The sequence below is a fragment of the Pan paniscus genome, chromosome 9 (genome assembly GCF_029289425.2).
Source record: "Pan paniscus chromosome 9, NHGRI_mPanPan1-v2.0_pri, whole genome shotgun sequence".
Classification (NCBI taxonomy): Eukaryota; Metazoa; Chordata; class Mammalia; order Primates; family Hominidae; genus Pan; species Pan paniscus.
In genome coordinates, this window is record NC_073258.2 from 18,321,998 (window position 1) to 18,344,432 (window position 22,435).

The 22,435-nt window shown below is 42.0% G+C and overlaps 1 protein-coding gene across 28 annotated transcripts in view; it reads right to left on the minus strand.

Moving 5' to 3' along the window:
• Positions 1 to 10,386: 10,386 nt before the first annotated feature.
• The window catches only part of SOX6 (SRY-box transcription factor 6), a 769,230-nt gene continuing 757,181 nt past the window's right edge, over positions 10,387 to 22,435 (minus strand). For all 28 annotated transcript variants that reach the window (XM_057299104.2, XM_057299106.2, XM_055094176.2 and 25 more), the window contains one exon: positions 10,387 to 17,037. In XM_057299104.2, coding sequence (XP_057155087.1) covers positions 16,734 to 17,037 — 304 coding nt within the window. In that variant the 3' untranslated portion in view covers positions 10,387 to 16,733. The remainder of the gene's footprint in view (positions 17,038 to 22,435) is intronic.

Here is a 22,435-nt window from a genome sequence, read left to right on the forward strand (position 1 = left end):
ATGTATTATCCAGGGCTTTGAACAATGTCAGACATATAGTAGGCATCTCAGTTAGTTTTCTAGAATAAACAAATAAATAGCTAATTTCACATAATCCTCATAACAACACTGTGAGGGAAGTATTCTTATTTCTATTTTACAGATACTGAAGATGAGGCTCAGAGTGGTTACATGATGAGCTGACCAACACACAGCAGCTTAGGTGTGGAGTCAGAATTCCCAGTTTGCCAAAGTCTGAAACCGGCATCGTTTTCATTCTTGCCTGCTTCCTCCAGATTGGCACCACCTTCTTATCTCCCAGATCCGCTAGCCACTGGCCCTATGGTTCTCAATTTTAACTGCCACTTGAATCACCTGGAGAGTAGGGTTCTTTTTAAAATCCCAAAGCCTGTGTCAGATCCCAGACCAATTAAATCATACTTTTTAGAGATTTCAAGTATTTAAAGCTCCACAGGATTTAAAGAATTTAAAGCATCCCAGGTGATTTCAAAATGCAGTCACGCTTGAGAACTTCTGCTTTAATCCAAGGCATCTCAATAGGCGGACCCAGAATTAAAGTGGGCTGTGAGACTTTCTAAGGTACCTCAGGATTTGCTCTTCCTCATCCCATGTATTACGGAGTTTGGGAAGCTTGTTTCCATACCTGGCCTGGCCCAGAATCTCCTTGTTCACTCAATAATCTCAGTTTTCATGAGCACTAGCAACTGCTCAAAGATCAGGAGCAATTCAGCCCACCCCCACCACCCTCTCCCCAACCAGGGACACACCTGAAACCTGTGGTGGCCCATGACACACATACAAGAGATGTGTTGTGCCCAGCCCTCGAGGACAGGGGTTTCTGAACTTTTTAAATAAAGGGCCTGCTAGTAATTATCTTAGGCTTTGTGGGTGTATTAGTCCATTCTCACACTGCTATAAAGAACTACCTGAGACTGGGTAATTTATAAAGAAAAGAGGTTTAATTGACTTATAGTTCCACAGGCTGTACAGGGGGCATGGCTGGGGAGGCCTCAGTAAACTTACAATCATGGTGGAAGGGTGAAGGGGAAGCAAGCATGTCTTCACATGGTGGCAGGGGAGAGACAGAGCATGAAGGGAGAAGTGCTACACACTTTCAAACAACCAGATGTCATGAGAACAAACTCACTATCATGAGAACAGCAAAGGGGAAATCCACCCCCATGATCAAATCACCTCCCACCAGGTCCCTCCTCTAACATTGGGGATTATAATTCAACATGAGATCTGAGAGGGGACAAAGAGACAAACCATATCAGTGTGTTATACAGCTCCTGTCACAGCCACTCCACTCTGCCATTGTGATGCAAAAGCAGTAGTAGACAATGCATTTGTAGCTGTGTTCCAATAAAACTTTATTTAAAAAGTGGGTGCTGGGGTGGAGTGGATTCTTGGACCATAGTTTGCTGTCCCCTGCTTTAAGATGTTGTGGCTTTTTTGGCTTCCCTCATGGGGAACTCATGTTCTCTGAGCGACTGATAGGTGAGACAGAGGGGATGGACCCTCCCTAGGATTCACAGCTATGTAATTGTAAACAAGAAAAATGAAAAGGGAGGAAGAGGAAGAGGAGGAAGAGAAAGCCTAAGGTCGCGATGCTGCTGAAGCTCTAGAAGGGTATTCTTTTCATGCAAGAAAAGTCAAGGTCTAATCTGAGAATTTTAGTCTCAGTCATAGCAGCAAAGGCCCTAGAATCATCCCTCTATTAAACACAGATTCAGTGAGCATCTGGTTTGTACCAGCCATCTGCTGGTGCCAAAGAAGTGGGAAAGACAAGACTTTGACCTCAGGATTTGTCCACTCTCTAGTGGGAAAGTAGACACGTTGAAGAATGACAATGCCATGTGAAAATTGCCATGAACCAGCAGTTGAAGGTTAGTTCTAGTCCACTAAAGATCTAAAGATTAAACAGAGCTAGAACCAGGCTAGCAATGATGCAGGAGTCTCCACATGGCCACAGGGTCACTTGGGCTGTGATCAGCATCTCTTCTGCCTGGCTTTCCAACTGATTTTACATAAAGCCTATTCCATGCAGGACTTCAGAAACGTGCTGCCCAGCACCCATTTCTCCTCCTTCTGGAGGACTGATTTTCCTTTAAGGCAATTAACCTTTATCTACTCAGCCTATGTCATTTGATGGTGGTTGGTAAGGGCATTGATCTTATTGCATTTCCTGGGCTACAGTGATTTGTTCAGCAATGATCATGTGATCCAAGCCAGGATACGAAGACTCAATTCAGATATGTTTGTAGGAAACTTGTAAGAGAAGTTCTTTCTGTTGAATTGAAAGCTGCATTCTGGATCTGCAGAGGGATGTCTCATGGATAGAGACAACCTAGGAGCAAAGCCAACCAGGGCAGAGAAGAGACAGAAACTCAGCCTTGAACACCTGCACTCAGCCAGGCCTGAAGCCATGCTATCCTTGCACTTTTTCAGTTATGTAAGCCACTAAGTCCCTCTTAGCTGCATAAGCCATTTAAGTTGGGTTTCAGTCATTTATAACCAATAAAGTAAATAATGCAGCAATTGACTTCACCAATGCTTTGTGTGGTTTTATTTTGTTTTATTTGGAAGAGAGGCTTCCCAGGTGTCTTCAACTCTGAATTACCCATCCCCAGACAGGCAATCAGAAAAATGAATGTAATTCACCTGAGTATTCTAAATCCCAGGACTGCAGTAGAGAAATTAATCAACATTCAATCGTCTTTAGTCTATCATTATTGTGGCATTGACTGAAATATAGGGTTAAATTTAATTTCCTCCTACTATCATTAAAATTTGTGAAATTAACTTTAATTCCAAGTTTTGATTGGACATTTTAACTCTTCTGGTCCTCATTGTTCTGATTTTCTTGTTTAAATTAATTGGACTTATGCCACCTCTTGCAGTAGAATTGCAAAAAGAGAGTCCCAGATATTACACTTTGTTTGGCAGGCATTTGAAATTCAACAGCCTGAAAAATGATCCAGTTTCTTGGGCCGTATTTATAGCCATTATCCCTTGGTATGTCTTATCTCACCCAGTTTAAGGTCCAGAACCACTTGTGTTTTCCACAGCTCTGTCCAGGGCTGGTGTGCTTGTCCAACAATACAGCAGCATGTCCACTACCTGCCTTCCTGGCATCTGTGGAGGGTCCCAGTTACCTCAGCAGGTGGAGAAGCAGAAGTGCCCCAGCCCCAGGCCTAAGGAGAGATGGATGCTTGGGAATTTAGTTCTCATTTCTCCAGTGGCTCAAACCTATATATTTAGCAAGTATTGTTATTTACAACATTTATAAACAAGTACCTTTTCTAAGTGAATTAATTTATTTAACATGTACAATAAATGCACTTAAGTGATTTCATATGGACTTTTATCCAAATATAGAACATAAGAGTACTTTTCGCAATTAAATATATTCTAACTCAAGTGTCAATCAGGTCAGTGTAATGCTACAGCACAGGAGAACAATGGGCTCATCCATGGATCAGTATCTTGATTGTTCTTCTTTGCTGTTTTATTTTGTTTTGTTTTTTTCTCGGCCTAACTTTCCTACCTGTCTGTGTTATTCATTAATAACATCAGTGCTTCTTTTATTTCCAAAAATACATCTAAATTCTATACTTGGCATTTCATAATAAGGATCACAGTTCATTTATCCTTTTCACTCTAATAACACTTATAATGGTAATAATGAGTTTTTATGAAATTAATATGTAATAGTAATTTAAAATAAAATAATAAATGATTCAAATAAAAAAAGCACTCATAATTGTCCTTGCTTCTACAGATCTAGTTTGGGTACATATGATAATATCCATTAGCTGATTAATGTTAAGCCAAATTCAGAAACTGAATAGGTTGTTTCTGTTTTTCCCAATAAAACTTTTTGAGTTTAATTGGTGACATAGATCATATTAGGGACTCTTAGAACATTAAGCTAATATTTCCTGAGCTTGAAAAAGGTGAAATTATTTTTGTGTATAGATTATGGCTCCTTGTACAGATTATTGTCATTTTAAAACATGCTGTGCCATATGGATGGCAGTGGTGTTGACAGAAATATCAATACAGGTAGCATATTGCCAAATGGGAGTTGACTGGTATTTTGCTGATTAGTGACAACATTAGTTTCATTGATAGTCTCATTTGGGAAACACGGGAAACCCTGTCTCTACTGAAATACAAAAGAAATTAGCCGGGCATGGCAGCATGCGCCTGTAGTCCCAGCTACTTGGGAGGCTGAGGCAGGAGAATCACTTGAACCTAGGAGGCAGAGATTGCAGCAAACCGAGATCGCGCCACCGCACTCCAGCCTGAGCGACAGAGCGAGACTCCGTCTCTACAAAAAAAAAAAAAAAAAAAAAAAAAAAAAAAAGAATAAAAGTCAAATTCTATTGCAACTCCTCTGGGTGTCTCACTCTGTCTATCTATATATATATATAGTGGGATATGACTAGTTTGAACATTTCCAGAAATAACTGAACTGCTTTTGAGAGGGGAACAAGAAAGATCCAAACACTTTACACCAGGACCTTTCTTGTAATGCTTGTTCTCGCTTCCCATTTGTTCTAGGGCACCCTTCTGCCTCAGTGAGCTTCTTGCCCACATCTGGCCCCTCCAGGGATCTCTGGACCATATTAACCACATATTGGTATTGGCAGGAATGGACCAAGGCCTGGGGCTTCATCCACTCAACTTAGAGCATCCAAATAAATTTCAGACATGTATATCAGCATTACCCCGTGTGCAAGGCCATGTGAAGATGGGGTGGTTGTTGGGAGTGGGGCACAAGGGTTGCAGATCAGCAGATATTAGAGTACAGCAGCCTGTACTTCCCCAAAATGACCACAGCAACATATCCAGTCCCATATATATTTAAAACTTTATCATTCCCCAATCAAGAGGTGGAGTTGGCTTCCTCTTCCCTTGAATTAGGCATGAATTTGTAACTGCGTCGATACACAGAATATAGTGGAAGTGATGCTCCATGACTTTAAGGTCAGGCCGTAAAAGAGGACACCACTTGGCCCTCTCTCTTTTTCTCTCAGCTGCTCACCCCTGATGCTCAGCCACCATGTTGTGAGGCAGCCCAGGCCACATTAAGAGGCCACAAGTAGGTGTTCTAACCAACAGCCTCAGCTAGGGTGCCAGCCAACAGCTGGCATCGACTGCCAAACACGAGAGGAAATGAGCGTTCAGTGTGCTCCAGCCCCAGTCTTGGAGTTTCCTAGCTGAGATCCGAGACATTGCAAAGCAGAAGAGAAAAAGCCTCCCACTTTACCCTGTCTGAATTTGTGAACCCACAGAATTTGTGAATAGAGTAAGTAATGGTTTTATGTCACTAAGTTTTGGGGAAATTGTTACTAAGCCACAGTACCTGGAACACAGAACTCACAGTGGAGGGGGGAACAAGTTACAAACTCTAGGGTAAGGGCCACACTTCAAAGAGAAGGTGATATAGAGCATGCATTTTCTGTTTTTGTTTTTTTTTTTCTTAGATGGAGTTTCGCTCTTGTTGCCCAGGCTGGAGTGCAATGGCGCAATCTAGGCTCCCTGCAACCTCCGCCTTCCAGGTTCAACCTCCTGCCTCAGCCACCCGAGTAGCTGGAATTACAGGCATGTGCCACTATGCCTGACTAATTTTGCATTTTTAGTAGAGATGAGGTTTCTCCATGTTGATCAGGCTGGTCTTGAACTCCTGACCTCAGCCCGCCTCGGCCTCCCAAAGTGCTGGGATCACAGGCATGAGCCACTGTGCCCAGCCATAGAACAGGAATTTTCAACAGGATAATGCCACCTTCCATAAGGGAGAAAAATTTGTTCTTAGGAGATTAAAAAAATCTTACTTTGAAAAAATAAAGCACAGATATACATAGAGTACTTAAGCAGATAGTAAATCTATTATATTAAAATTTAATGGGGGGAGGAGGCCTACTGGGAGTACTGGGAGGAAAAAAGTGTCTTAAAAGCTTCCTTAGGTGGCGATAATAAAAAAAAAAATGGCTGAGGAACTCCAAACTAGAAGGAAGAAGAGATTCATTCTGAGCTGGAGAGGCCTGAGAGCAGCTTGTCCATGCAGAAGGAGACATTCTGACTCACTGGGAGATCCTGAACAAGTGGCTTGACTTCTCTGAGTTTCAGTTTAATCTTTTGTACAACAGGAATAACAATGTTTAATGTTCAGAGCCATTGTTAGGGGTCAAATGAAATGCTCATAAAATTTTTTGCTGCATGATAGACTCTTAGTATTTTGTAGTGGTGTTGAAGCAGGTGGACCTGAAAGGGAAGATGATGATTGACAGATATGGGGGAAAGGCAGTTGAGACAGGGCACCCTTGAAGCCCAAAGAGGTTGGAGAACATGTTTCAAATTAATAGTCTGATCTGTTTAGAGAGCTAGAAGCCGTGGGGTTAGAAGATCAGGCTGAAAAACTAGCCAATGGCAGAGTGTGCAGTACTTTGAGTTCAAGTAGAAAGAATTCATTCCTTCATTTATTTCATTTTTTAAAAAAATAACATACACGTAGAACAGCAGGAGTGTTCATATAAAAAATTTTTTTAAAATATGCACATTGATTAAGCACCTACTATGTGCCAGGACTGTTGGATAAAAAAGTGTGACAATCAGACTCATTGTGACCCATAACGAAATACAATCAGACCATTTCAGTGCAATTCACATTCCCAGGGTAGAAGAGGAATGTGGAGAGAAGGCTTCCCATGGAAGGTGACGTTTGGGCTGGGCTTTAATGCATGGGGGTGTGATGGTTGGTGGAAGTGAGAGAGGGACTTCCAGGCACAGGAGATATTTCAGTGTGTGGCCTGTGCAGATCTCAGCAAGCAGTGTGCTGTGTCTGTGTGGGAGCCTGCTGGAGATGGGACTGGAAAGGCTGATCAGGACCTGGGGGCTTCAGGAAGGCCGTTGCCTGAATGCAAACAGCATAGACTTGATCCTGTGTCTTTCATGCCCTGCCTGCATCTATGAGAGGAAGATCCTTCTGGGAGCAGAGAGGAAAGGATAGAGCTGGAAGTGGGAATGGCAGCTGGTGGTAGTGGATAAACCAATCCAAACAGGTGGCAGGGACAGAGCTCAGTCTTTAGTGGCTGAGGGGAGACAGTGGTTGGGGAGACAGGCTGGGGAGTCAGTGTGCCTGCCCGGGGTGAGTTTAGGAAGCCAGTTGATAACCAATCCACACGTGGTCCTAGAAGCCCTGGGTACACTAGCTCAGACACCTTCCCTGATCACTCTCTTCACTGGGTGTCCTCCTCCCAGGCTCAGGAATGGGGCCCCCAGAACCTATACATATTCTCATTGATCTACTCCATGGCCACTCAGCCTGGTGTCAAAATGGAAAAATTACTAGGTGGCTAGCTAACAGCGGGAGCTCTGAACAAGCTCTCCAGAGAGCCACCCTATTGATCCAGGGTCTCTTGTGGGCCAGGCACTGGGCACAGCCAGGGTAGAGGATGACAGTCAGAGATGCCAGAGGCCACTGCCCCTAGATGCCTTGGTGCTCCCATAGTGTGACACAGTCCAGGACACCTGGTGATAACTGAGCTCTAGATCCAGGGCTGTCCCAGTGATGAGCAATTTCCACAGACTATTGTGAGGTCATATGCAACACGTTCACCTGTGTTTAGAATTAGAAAACACAAGTGCATGTTCCCGCACTGACATTTAATCTGTGTGTGACTTTGGGTGGGTCATGTCCTAACTCTGGGCCTTCACAATTCAAATGAGGAAAATCCTATCTCACATATGATGTGTCATTGACTTAGAGGACGTAGATGACAGTTCATGGAGTCTCAACTGCTAGGAGCTTTCTACTCAGTATAGCCCATGCCACATTAGCCCATACTTTAATATGCCTTAGGTGATGCTGTAACTGCTGATCTGTGAGCCATACTTTGAGCCAGCAAGGCTCTAGAGCACTACTGAGAGAAGGAGTCATTACCTGGACCAAAGAGGAAGGAACGGACACTAAGTGAACAGCTGTCCACATTGCAGCCTCGTGGGATCACTGCCCTGGCTCTCCACAGCAGGCAGAGGCAGCTGGTCTCCTTCCCTTTCCATGATGGAGGCCCAGAGGTCAAGCCTCCAAGAACCCCTTGTCTCTGAGCAGACTGTAGGGTAATCTTGGGTATCTGGGATGTCAAGGTAAAAGGTAAGGAAAACTGATAAACACTTCCCCTTCCTAGTCTGTCCTTTTCATACTTCAGCCAGGATGCCTAGGAGGAAGAATAGAGCCGTGGCTCTGGGTTCAGAGGCTCAGGCATTCTGTAGTGAGTCATCCTAAAAGCATAGAGACTCTCAGTGCCTTGTGCTTGTCATGCCAACTTGAAAAATGGCTCTCCCAATATGAATAGAGATGTTTTTAACTAATAACGTTCTCCAAATGAAGTAAGTAATACCAAGGTACACCTACAAGATCCCTCAGCCTCACCACCTGAGACCCCGATATTCACAGGCATCTAAAACACACAGGGAGACCAAGTTGCAATCCCTCATACATTCCTTCCACAAACAAGTGTAGAGCACTTACTATGTGCCAAGCACTGTGTTGGGGGCAGGGCAGGCCAAGGTACAGTTTTTGGTTTCAGCAGTTTGTCGTCTAGCAGGAAAGACAGACACAGAGACAAATCATTACAATGTGCTCATAGTGATCGTGAGATTCTTTCAAAGAGCTCTTTGCTTTCTCCCTAGGGAGAGCTTGAAACCAGGGGGCCAAGAAGGTCTCAGGAAGTGGTGATATTGGGTGGCTTCTGAAAGATAACTGCGAATTTCCCAAACAGAGAAGGGGACAGATTCCTTCCAGGCTAAAGGAGAAGTAAAAGCCCCAGAGTGGTGGACAGGCTGGGGGTGTGAGAGCAGCAGAGAGCATGGAAGGTGTGTGGGGTCACGGTGGAAAATGGGGCTGGCAGGTCTGTGGAGGCTTGGCTGACAGGGAAGGAGGTTGGGACTTTATCTAGTCAGCAGCAGAAAGCCAGAAGGTTTTAGAGAAGGATGAGAGAGAGGGGACAGGCTTAGAAAGAAGGCCTGTGGCAATGGCAAGGATGAGCTGGGAGTGAGAAAACCTGTGGCTTGGAGACTAGCTTAGAGGGAGGGCCCTGAGGTATGTATGCGACCAGGCTCTGAGAGAAGGCCTCGGGCACCTCCTTCACTTTGCTCAGTGGTAACACCAGCCAACCTCCCTAGCTTAGGCATTTTCTGGTCAGAGGAGGCAGTGGGCACTCATGCCCTCTGTGTGCCATCCACTCCGGGATGTTTTACCCCTGCTGTTTCTTTTCATTCTCCCAGCACCCTGACAGGTAAGAATTGTTACCCCATTTTATAGAGAGGACTCTGGCTCAGAGGTGTTATTCAGGGAAGGTCACGCAGCTGGCAGGTGGCAGAGCCAGGTTGGTGTGACTCCAAAGTCCCTGTTCTTTCCAATGTCCTGTACTTACCTGGGCTTTTAAAAAGCCATGGGGCAAGAGGGAGGTCCCGGAATGCTAGATTTGCAGAACTTACAGGAGCCTGCGTCTAACTTGCAATGTGACTGGAATAAAGTCAGTCCCACATATTCTTGGATTTATTTTTCCTGAGGCATTTTTTAATAGGAAATATCAAAAGGAGTGGCTGGGCCTCTCCTCTCTCTTGAACACTTTTGTTTCACTCTCTAGGTGTTGGTTACTCATCTCTAGACTCACAGGACTGGCTTGGCTGGTTTGGCAAGTCTCCCTTAAGGGCCCTGCTCACTTCACCCCACTACCCACCCTCCGTCCCCACTCAGACTCTGAGCACAATGAAATAGCTTTGGCAACATTTTAGAAGCTGATATCACTGGGAACCGAGTTTCACTCTGGATGCAACTCATTGCTGGACAAAAAGATGGGCTCTTTCTTCTCTGAGGCAGAAGGTACTGAGTAATCAGCCAACTACTGCCAACCACAGTGGAGGGAAAGGTTCCATAAGTGCAGCATTTTCCACTCTTGGCTGCTAGGCTCGTAGAAGGTGGCGTCAGATGAGAGGCTGGCCCTTGAGAGTTGTTCATACTCCAAAAGGCTCTAAGCTGTTTCACTGACACGAAGAAGTCAGGCAAAGAGGCAATGCCATGCTCTCTTATCTTCTCTTGACAAAAATCCACCTTGTATCCTGTTCCTCCCTTCTAAATCCACAAGTATTTCCTGCTGCAGCCAGGTGTGCTCCACAACGAAAAGAGCAGGCAAGTCTTTCCAGGCTAAGGGGTTCCATGTCTTTCAGAGACCTACCTTTGGGCCAGGCAGAAGCAATGGCAGAGGGCAGGAGAGCTCTGCAGGCTCCAGCAGCAAGAGGGTGGCACATTCAGGGCTGGCTGGGGCCCCATGGTGGGGACAGTTTGCAGGGCACAGACAAGGCCATACACAGAGGTCATAAAACAAAATTTATCTTTAATTTGTAAGTGTCAACAGCAGTACAAAAGATGGAGTGATGACAACTAGATTAGGGTAGAGAGGACAGTCTTGAGGTAAATGAGCATAAATAGGCAGTTCTTATAGACACTCCCCTAAGGGGCCTGAGCCCCATCACGGCATATACATTATCACCCAAAGATGGCATGTTGAACATATCAGGAAAGCACCTTGTGCAAAAAGGAAAAAAAAAAGTAGCTAAGGTGCCAACATACACCAGGATAGATAAAGACAGTGTGTCTTTCAATTTTGTCTTTTCCCTTAATTATGAGGCAGAGGAGGGGAAGACTTTGAAAAGTACCACTGAAAGATTATTCAATGTTGAGCTTTATCTCACGTCAATACTGCACAACAAAATCCAAGAAGTTTGTGTATGCAACAAAGCTAAGAACAATGATTCATTCCTGTAAATTTGAAGAGATTTTTTTTTATTTTTCCCATTTCTTTAATCCTTAGCAAACTTTTTATTATTATTATTATCAAGAGGAGAGTGTGAGAAAGATGTGATGGCAACCCTTAAGGTCATTTAAAAACTTTACACTGGACTGTACAAGATTTTTTTTTGATAAACTATTTACATTTTCAGACTTTCAAACATATTCAAAGCAGCAATAGACACTAGTTTTTATGTTTTTTTCTTTTTTTCTAATTGCCCAAATAGTTACCAGCCATGGGCCAAGTAGGTACCTGCATTATACATAGAATTTCTACAAAGAAAATCTGCAGTTAAAATTTGCTCCAGGATGTATTAAATGCCCTTAGCAATTCAAGGGCCACACCCAGTGTTGCTATAGGAACCAAAGCACAGTACCTTGACAACAGAGTTGCAGTTGTCCCAACAGCCCTACACAAACTTTACACTTTGAAACAGCAGCCAGCATGTCAGTCCAGCATGTCAGTGAATTGTGCTGATTAAATTAACATAGAATACAATTTCACAATATACATCACAAACAAATTACAACATCGGGGGAAATAAAAGAGTTACAGTAAGATAAGTTATGTAGTAACAGCTTATAAGCTTGTCTAAGGTAATAAAAATTTTACATGGCAAATACAATAATGAATGAACATAAATGCTAAGCATTCTAATTTGCTACAAGCTGGAGGAGGGTACAATAAAGACTGCACTTTCAAAAAAGCAAAAACACATATGACAAAGGAAGACAAAGGGAGAATGCACATGAGCAGACCTGCAATGTGCAGCATACAAAACAGTTAAATATTTGCACATTCCCCATACTCCAAGAGCACCAGCACTGAGGCCTCACTTTATGCTTGTGGTTCTTCAGGAATAAGAAACTACTGAGCAAGATATGTCACTGAGTTTTCTTCAAGCGTTCATATTGCCACGGACACTGATTAGAAGAGTTATCTGCATTAAGCATTACCTTTCTGCCCCCACCCCGCCCACCCTTACCTCTGCCCCAAAGGTACCAGCATTCCAAATATTTGTTCATGAGCTTTTGGAAAGCAATCTGTCCCCAAAGGGAAAGATAGAATGGGGATGAAAAGGAAATGTGTTTGCATATCAATATTTTCAATGATATTAGTACAGGGGCACGCTCAATAGGATATGGCATCAGAAACAGAACATCATTGGCAGGAATAACAGACAGAAGTTGTTTATTAAGGAAGAAAACATGTCAGGGAGCAGATGACTTAAGGAAATGATGCAAGTGCTTTTGTGAAAGGACAAATGAGGTCACACAATATTATTATACTTTGAGAAGTCAGCTTAAGTGCCAACTCAATTCTTAGACAAACGTGTACAAAATCAGGCAGGGCTACAGCAACCATTTTTGTCATTTTCTCATTAAAAAGGAAGACCCAGTAATAATTTCAATACATTCCTCTAGCTGCATTTCTTTGCAGTTGTTGGCACTTGGTACAGGACTTCTCATATGATTTAAAATTACTAAGTGATTCTTTTTCCTCTTCCTAATGAGTTGGTAGAGGTCAATTCTTTGCAAAATGAGTAAATTGAGAGAAGCAGCCTCAGCTGTGCTGTTCAAGTGACCAGGCTGCCTTCCTACTGAGGGTAAATGGGCTTTCCTGAAACAATCCCTGCTTTCTGCTAGTGCTTGTGCTCCTGGCTCAGGAGGTTGTGCTCCGAAGAAGCAGCCTGGCTTCAGAAGGAAAAGAAAGCAGCCTTTAATTTCAGCCCTAGAGTGATCACGCCCTTTTCAAACACCCTCAGGCTCCCGTGGGGCTAATGTTCAGGGGAGGCCAGAATTCGACAAGCTCAATAGCACTGTGAGCCCACACCTGAATTTAGAACTTGGCCTGGGCTTTGGTGTCAGGACCCTGGCAAATCAAATCAGGCCTGAGGACAAGGCTGGAGAGTATCAAATACCTAATGAAGCAAACCGAGGTGCTTCTAAAAGGCTGAGCTGGGTACACATGAAAACAACAAAGCTTCCGTACCTTACTGGAAAAGACACTGCTTCATATCTGCCAATGAAATAGAAAAGTTGTCAGCCTGGCGGCTCATATCCGCAAAGCGACCTTTTTTTTCTCTCTCCCTTCCTACTTTTTTCCTTTCTTCCTTCTTTTCTCCTTTTCCTTCCATTCCATATGGCTATTTTTTTTTTTGGAGAGGATTGTCTGGCAGTGTCCCAATTCTAAGTGACAAGGAGAACCCTGACCCTGTAAGTTCTTTAACAAAATGGAGATAATTTTTATTTTTGCTTTGAAGATACTACAAAATAGGGAGCACCACAAAAACAAAGTTGCTTAACATTCTTGAATCTAAACTGACATGATGGGACGTTTATTAATGGCCAATCTCAGAGGTGGGTTTTTGCCTTTGTAGTGGCATTCATGCTTCTTGCTATTAAATGGTCACAGAACTATCTTAGAAGATTTATGTAGACTCCCAAAGCAAACTGACTGTCTCCTAACTGTAGTGGAAATTTAGTATGTCCAATCATCAACTTTCTGTAAGAAAAAAGGGAAATGTCTGGATCTGTGGACAGTGGGTTCTGAACTGCATGAGAACCCTGATGAAACGTTTTGCTGTCCCAGCTGCAGGCCGAACACTGCTCTCTCACTGTAGCTGATAACTCACTACCCCGAGAGGCACAGTGACTCATCAACTTTCAGTTTGGACCAACATCTATGGATAGAGAACAAAAAGGAAATACATAACTTATATCTCACTAAGTATTCATGAACCAAAAATAAATTCTATTTCTATGTTATATTTACACAATTAGAAAAATCTAAAATGAGATGGTAAAGTCATATAAACTTTGTTTAAGCCCCACTGAAAATAAAATGAAGTGATCCCTATGATTGTCATTCTTAATTTCCATGGATATTTAGAGCCAAACTTGGCTAATAAATAAACTGCTTATACACAAAATTTAGATTCAAATACAGCATTACTGTTTGATCCAATGAAAGAGACGTTTACAATCAGATCATTCCTGAATAGCCTTTCATTTTTAAGAACATGGCTAAAAGTAACTGAACCCCAGTACTGAGGCAGAGCTGGAGCTAAAACAAAGTGTTCATACACACATGTATTTTGCATAAATAAATGAAATAACAAGACATAAAAATGACTCAAATCCGGCAACTGTGAGGCAAGCCCACACGAGTCGAAACAGATGACTTTTGTTCATGTAGTTTTCGTACAACAGTTTCACATTAGTCAGAAGTGATAAAAAATACCATTTATATCCAGTGCTTATAACACTTACGAAACAACATCTGTGAGTGTGTGTGTTTTTTGTTTTTTTTTACTTACTATGAGCAAAATCAAGTTTCAGTCCTAAAGAACAGTCCTTTGTTCTCCACCAGCCCAGAATATTATTTTGGCATGGTCATAAAAACAAACAAAATTAACCTACTATGCTAAATGTTTGCTTTTGTGCAAAATTAATTACATACAATACAATGCTAGCCATACAACACTCTACCAATGCAACAAAATAAGAAAGAAGTGAGAGAGAGCAAAAGCAAAAGCCAAAGAGAAAGAAAAAAAACAAGAGTGAACTGAGGAGGAGAGGTATATAATCAAAGAAATCAGTAAGACAATAATAAATACTCATTTTTTGAGAGAAAAAATGACCTCCTCCTCATTTGAAATAAATGTACAAAAACAAATTTCTAATCCCCAACCAACATGAATAACAAAGAGTTCCTATCAGTACCTTAATCAGCTTATAGAGAGCACTCCCAGCTAACAGAATAGCTTGTAATTTCTTGGCTAGACCTGTTTGTTGCTATTAGGCCTTGAGCACTCTTAAATAAATACAAAGGTACACTATTTTCTTCCAAGTGACAAAATGGCTCAAGAAATCTGATGGGGCCGTTCCTATGTCCTGGTGATCAGATTCTGGGTTGTCCCATGAGGTGAACTATCCCATTCACTGACATTCTCCCACTAAACCTCTCTGGGGGAAGCCCCCCGATAGACAACCTGTCCTAGTTTCAGGAAGGCCAAAATGACATGGCAGAGCTCCCTGTAGTTAGGAGATGGGGAATAAAACCTCACTGCTTCCCACCCCAGTAGCATGTCTTCAAAGAAATCCTTGTGTGATAAGTGCAGTTCATTTTGTTCACACGTAGGCAGGTCCCCATGTGGCTACAGATAGAGTCAGCCAGAGGAACTCATCTGCTGCCCCCGGAGCTATCTGTTCCCCAGAGTTAACAGTAGGAACATCCCATATAGGGAATGTATTCCCCTCCTTCTCCTCCCTTACGGTTTTCTTTCATTCTCTAGATGTATCATGACTATTTGCCACCATCTTTGCTCTGAGGCTGTCATGTGGCTTTTTGCATCCTGGGTATTTTGCAATGAACTCCCTAGATGTGCCAGCTGGGACAAGGCAACTCAGTGTAAAGGTGCCAGCCCATGACAGCTTCACTGAGATTCCTGCATGGCCCACGAGCCTTGGGCTTCAGGTTTGGCCGCAGGACTCTCCTGCCTGGCAGTCACCACTGTTGACCCTTGCTGCTGAATGGAATTCAGGGGGAAATGCCACTGATGCAGACCCTACCACTTGTGAACTGAATTAGGGGAAAATTCTGGCAAAAGACTTGAGGTCACAGTGAACCTCAGGGGCATACCTGTTTAAGTGTAAGACTATATACCTATATCCCAATACACAGCCCTGCAGCCAGATACATACTCATGATTAAAAACAATAATAGGTTTTTAATAATATCTTGGTTTCAGAAATGCTTCCAGGCGTTCTGGGGACATAAAATCACTATGTACACAGGAGAAGGAGGTGAAAAGGACGGAAAAGTTCTTCGGGGAAGGAAGGTGAAAAACAAGAATTATTAAATTAATGCCACCAACAATTGAAAAAAAATAAATAGTAAGTGGACCCTTGACATTCTGGAATGAATAAATTATTTAAGAGAAAATGTGTTAAGACTGAATGTCAGGGTTAAAGGCAAAGGGATAATGGATGTAGTGAGAGGTGGTCTCAGGCAGAGAAGACCACTCTGTCGATATGTGGTGTGGCGGTCGCTCTGGTGTGTGTATGTCATACCACATCACGCACTGATGGCACGTCAACAGGCAAACACAATTGGGTCCATGCACTGTGGCAACCTTGTTCATTCCTTACAATATCTTGTCTCCAGATTCCTGAGTACCTTACCATTTTTCTGGAAAAAAAAATGTTGGTTTGCTATTTTATTTTAAGATGCCAAAGATTGTCTAAGACTTTGCAGTGTCTCCTTTAAGACTTTCAAAATATTAAGATTCAAAAGTTACGAAAAAGTTTGGCACATTCAAAGTTTAACTCTACACATGGAAAATTGGAATTCCGAGGCCTTTTGAATATGCTCTACATGCAGCTGCACACGCCGTGGACTTGTTCTGTTTCACAATATGAAATCCTCAGTTGTTTTCTAAAATAATTCAGAATAAAAACACATTCACAACCTGTAGGCCGGCACAGCATACCTGAGTGAGAATGTTTAACCCCATCTAAAACAGTAACTTAAACCTTTATCAACATCCAAAAGAAAAAAAAAGTAAGACAAAAATATAAGACTTGTAAGACATCTACGGGTTGAGATAAGTTTCAAGTCCTGGTGTCTCATATTTAATATGTCTTCACCTAAATTAAAAAAACAACAACAACAATAACAATAACGACAAAAAACTCAAGTTCATGAAAAATCAGGGAAAACTTAATCTGTCTCACACTTTACGAAACAATTAAGACCATTCTGCTGATGTAATTGTGGAGCCACAAATGCATGCGGGCTCTTTAATAACTCTTTGTTGGGGAGGGGGGTGAAATGTCAGAGTACTTTAATTCAGCAAACAAAAACTCCTCAGTTGGCACTGACAGCCTCCGGGGCTTCATTTTCACTGCTATAGTCTGATTTGGGGTCATCTTCATAGTCATCATACATTTCCATTTCATCCTCTCCATTAATCATTTCATTTCCAGCTAGGCTTCCGCCATCTGTCTTCATACCATAAGTGCTCTGGATGACCGGGAGGCTGGGCTCCGGGCTGGCCGAGGTGCTAGAGCAGTCAGATGTCATCTGAGGCGATGGTGTGGTGGTTGCCATAGTGATAGCACCAGGATACACAACACCTGTTCCTGTGGTGATTGGAATCTGAGGCTGTTGCCTATATAGATTCAAAAAACAAAACCAGACAAGGGAGAAATATCTATATATGTGCTATGTACAGCATTGGAATTCACACCCTACACTTTCAAAAGGGAGCCCTAAATAAATGTTAAATAACATTCTAAGCAAATAAAATGTGACAAAGGTGTTCCCTGGAGGAGTACTGCAAATCTCCTTGACGCTATGTTAGGGGTTAAACAATATGATGGAGCAATTTACTGATGACTTTGCAACATAAAGGCAGGGTTCTTTTAACTTGGTAAATATGGCAAAGCTTGGATAACACCTGGCATTAGGAAGAAATGATGTAGTGAATTCCACAATGTTACATGTGAGATAATTTTTGAAGATCTCCCAGCACATTTTGAAAATTAGACTAGTGGCATGAAACATATTATAATGACACTATTAAGCAGGTTTGTGTCTTCACCTTGGTTTGAGAAATGTATAAATCAAGATGAGAAGGGACCTAGCATGTCCCAAAGAGTGAGATTCAGCAAAGCATTTATTTGTTATTCATGTAAATGTCTACATATTTCCATGGCTGAACTTGTTAGGAAGAATCCCTGTGGAAGGATCATCTTGGATGTCATTACTGCTGAGACCCTGGGCTGGAACTGGGGTTGGGATTAAGAGAGTTGGGAGTAAAGAGCAGTGAGACCTCTGCAACTCAACAGAGTAGAGTTGCAGAGTAGACACCAGATACGCTGCCTCACCCTAGATCCCAGAGGGTGGCAAGGCCTGGACACCAGTTCATTCCTCCATAATGTTACCCTAGTTTAAATAAACTTAACAGATCCTTTGTGGAGGTCAATCTCTTCCTCTGCAGGGAGACATGATTACTGTCTCTCAACTTCACTTAAGGCATTATAACTGGTACACAGGAATGAAACATCTACCTAACTCAGAGACTATGGCGAAAATATTATTTTCATATATGCAATATTCATCAAGAGTTTCTCAATCTTTAATGGATAGTAAATTATAGTTGAATTTGTTTCAAGTTGTCATTGTAACTATCCTTTTGGAGCCTTGGTTTCTACATATTTATACAAGCCGGGGTCAGGGAAGTTCTGGAAGGTCCTTCCACTTTTTGTACTCATGACTTCAGGTCAATTATCACTTGGACAATTCTTACTCACCCTACACATTATCACTGAAACTTTCTATCCATCTCACTCAAACAGGAAAATACCCTGAATCTATGAAGAAGTAGCTTAGCTACCTGCCATTCTTTGACATGTCCAGAGGAACATAATTTTCTCACAAAGACCTCCATGCCCTCCAGCCTGGCAGAGGGAGAAGGGATGCAGATGGTTTAGAAACACTCTGTGAGATATCGGTTCACGCTGAATTTAGCAACCTCTTTTAATCACCACAAGGCACATCATATCCCTAACATAACATATAAAATATTTTCAGGTATACCAACTCACCCAATTAACATCATGGCCCCATAAGTTATTATTTTTTCCATTTCCAGATGAAGAAAATCAGACCTTGCTTCAAGCCCTGCATTCAATAACCAGCAGAGCCAGAATGTGAATCTAAGCCACTGGCTGACTTGAATCCCATCACTCTTTCCTTTATAGATATTCAATCTACAGATACACTAAGCTCACTGTATATCATAAAAATGCCTGACTTCTATAGAACCTGTCAGCACCTAGTTGACACTAAGCACTTGACATTGAACCAGTTTTTATGATTCTCATGGTGAGTTTTTTGGTTGCCTGAAGGAAGCAGATAATAGAGGAATCTAAATCTATGTATAGAAACATCATATAAAATATTAGTTCCCTCTTATTGAATCAAATTTTAAAACAGTATACTTCTGGCTTCCTAAGTTTTGGGCAAATTAACACAAATTAAATTTTATGCTAACCTTATAATGCCTCATTAATTTTTTTACTGAATTTGGATAACTGCAATAAAATGTTTTTGCCTTAATCACATTATGAGTGTAGAGGGAAAGCTTTTACTGCAATGTTAACCCATTTTACAGATTTCCCAATTTGGCAAGCTGATCTGTAATACAAACTCTGCATAAAAACACACTATCAAATGATACGTTTCCTTTTCACAAAGAATAGATGGTCACTTTTTGCAGTATTTTTACCAGAATATCTATATCAATAGGTCTACTGAATAAATTTAAATTGAGCTCATATTATGTGCTGGGAACTATATTTAGGTGTTTTTACATTATCTTCTTGAATCCTCATAATAAGCCTGAGAGGTAGGTATCATTTTCCCTCTTTTACACATGAAGTGACCAATTAAGTTTCAGAAAATTCAAGCTGTTTGTTCAAGGCCACACAAGTACCATAATCAGGAGTTGAACCTTCCCCGTGTCACAAATTCTCTAGCACATATCAAGATCAGGGTGAGAAAGGCAAGCTCACACTATCAGAAAAAAACTTAGCAATTTAAATCGGAATCAAAATCTTCTACACTGGGCTCCACATAGTTCAGAGTATTTGGACTTTAAGCTGGTAATGGAATACTAAAAATAAATAAACAAGCAAATAAAACATCTGTACAATTTACTTTCTAGAGTGAGAGTGAGATGCATGATATTCAAAAGCCTAGTCCTGGGAGTGGAGAGATAAATATGGCTGTTTTAAGCCCCCAGACAGTGCTAAAAGCCAGTGAGGGTAAAAACCCAGGGGTTACTCCCCACCTTGAGGAAATGAAGGGAGTCCAGCTCTGGTAAGGTTCTCATATTCACATACAACTGTTCGAGGTTGTACATAAATGCTAGAGTGAGAACTTATCCCTGTGAGAGATGATTTTTGCCTCTCCAAGCCTTCTGGGAAGAAGGTTATGTGGTATGGTGAGCTCAGGTTTTGGAGTCAGAATGGCTTGGGTTTAAATCCCAGCTGCACCAGTTACTGGCTGTGTGATCCTGGGCAGGCTAATTATTATCACTGACATTGCCTCTCCTCGTCTATAAATTAGAACATTCACATTTGACAGGACTGTGAAGATTAAGTAAGAACATATATGCAAAGCATTACATTATAGAGTAGATGAAAATGTTAATTCCCTTTCCTTTCCTCCTTTGGGAAGCTGGTGTAAACCTCACAGAGAGCAAGCATGTCCTAGGTCTGGGGGAGCACCAAGGAAATGACAAGGTAATGCTTTGGACTCTCCGTGAGTGCCGGCCCACAGGAGCCATTTGGAATTGGCGGTTAATTGTAAAACAATACTCTGGTTCACAAGCCTGGCCAGGAGAGGACTTCCTCTTTACCGCAGAACTGTAGAGAAGGGCATCTGAGAAGGGAAAATGTTGACATCTTCTAAGAAATGTTTAAAAAGAAAAAAGTCCCCAAAGAATAACATTTGGTTCTGTATAACCCTTTTTCTAACCCTAACTCCCTCCTTTCTCTAATTCCTGAAATATTTCCATTATACCCTCTGGAACTCAACTGTCAGTCCTTACTGACTCACCTTCTTGCTCTAACTGAAACGGCTCTCTCTCTAGGCCACGAGTCTCCCTAAGGCCCTCGGAAGAGTTGGTTATTTGCTTTCCATCCCCCTCACATGAATGGGCCTGGAGGTGGGGTATTTCCCTTCTTAGCTCCTCATTGCCTCGTCCAACCTACTTTTTAATCCCTCCATCCTAAAAATCTCATCTTTGAATCTCATGTCACCAGACTATGTCACCCACTCATACCTTTATCTACCCCCTGCCTGATCAATCCCCCTCATTCCTTAAAGATGTTAGCTCCTGGCTCACTGCTGCTGTCTCTTCAACATAACCTCTGCCATGATCCTTGATGTCTTTGCTATCTCCGTAGATGTTCATTCCAACACCCGACTATCTCAGTGTGACCTCCCCGCCACTGTGATAATCTGGGCCCCTCCCTATCTTAGTTGCTCGCTCTCTTGTCATACAGTGGACCTTGTCATTTTCATCTGTCACTCCTCCCTAATCTCAGTTTTAAATATCCCACTCTCTAACCACCACATCTTATTGTTCTAGTTTTCTCCTTTTAGTACCCAGTTTATGATTTCACTCCCCACCCCGTCTGAGGAGCTACGGTTTCCTGATCCTTCAACCCACCTTCACTGCCCTCAGTTACTTGAGCCTCTCCCTGCTTGTGCCCCCACTTACCTCTTTACCCAGTTCCAATTCCATGGTTACTCACTCCCTTGCAGACACTCTCCATTCGCTTACATAGCAAAACTTCAACTTTAGTTCAACTTAACTCTCTGCCTACTCTGTTTAGCCACACAGCTGAACTTGGCTGGAGAAAATACACTGCCATACTTACTAGTCTCTAAATTTACAATGCTGTACTTCAAATAGGCCTCTGGTGCTGTTCAGCCATCATATTGCACATTGTCCTAGCCCGCTCCTTCTCTTAGCCTCCTAGACAATTACTTCCTACCTTCTTAACTTTCCTCAAATATCCAACTTCTCCCCCTTTCTCACTCCAAGCTAATGGCCTGGCTTTCTATTTCATGGAGAAATTAGAAGCAATCAGAAGAAACTTTTCACAAACTCCCACTGTCACGTTGACTGGCCTCCCTGTATCTGTGCCCCATTCTCTGCCTGCCTTTCCATATTTTGAATCAGTTCATAATCCAATATAAGGCTAACCCCTCTGCTTGTGCACTGAAACTATCTGTTTTTGTTTACTAAAGATATCTCTCCAGCAATTGTCTCTCCCATCTGAATCATTAATTTTTTATAGAATTCCCACCAAACATGCTATAATCACTCATACCATAAAAAACAAAACCAAAAACCTCTCTCTTGGCACATGTCCCCCTCCAGCTCTTGCTTCATTTCTTTGATATCCTTTAAAGCAAAACTCTTTAAAAAGTTGTCTTTCTTCATTTCTTCTACTCAATTCTTTCTTAAACCCACTTCAATCACTCCCAATACACCACTGAAACAGAGCTTATGAAGGTCACACCATCAATAATCTTCATATTGTTAAATCCAAAAGTCAGTTCTTGGTCCTCATGTTACCCAGATCTATAACACGGGCAGCATTTGATATAGCTGATCATTTTCTCCTTGCTGAAACATTTTATTCACTTGTTTTCTCAGATGCCACACCCTCCTGGTCTTCTTCCTATCTCATTGGCTGCTCCTTCTAAGTTCCCATGCTGCTTCCTTCCCATCTCCCTGCCATCTAAGCACCAAAGTCCCCATGGATTGAGTCCTTGCTTCTTCTCTTCTCTATCTAAATTGATTCCCTTGGTGATTTCATCTAATTCCATGGCTTTAAATATTATCTATATGCTGACAACGTCCCAATTTATATCTCCAGTAAGCCCTTCGCTCCTAAATTCTAGACTCATTATAATGCTTATTTTGTATATATATATATATATATATATATATATATATATATATATATATATGAGTCTAGAATTTA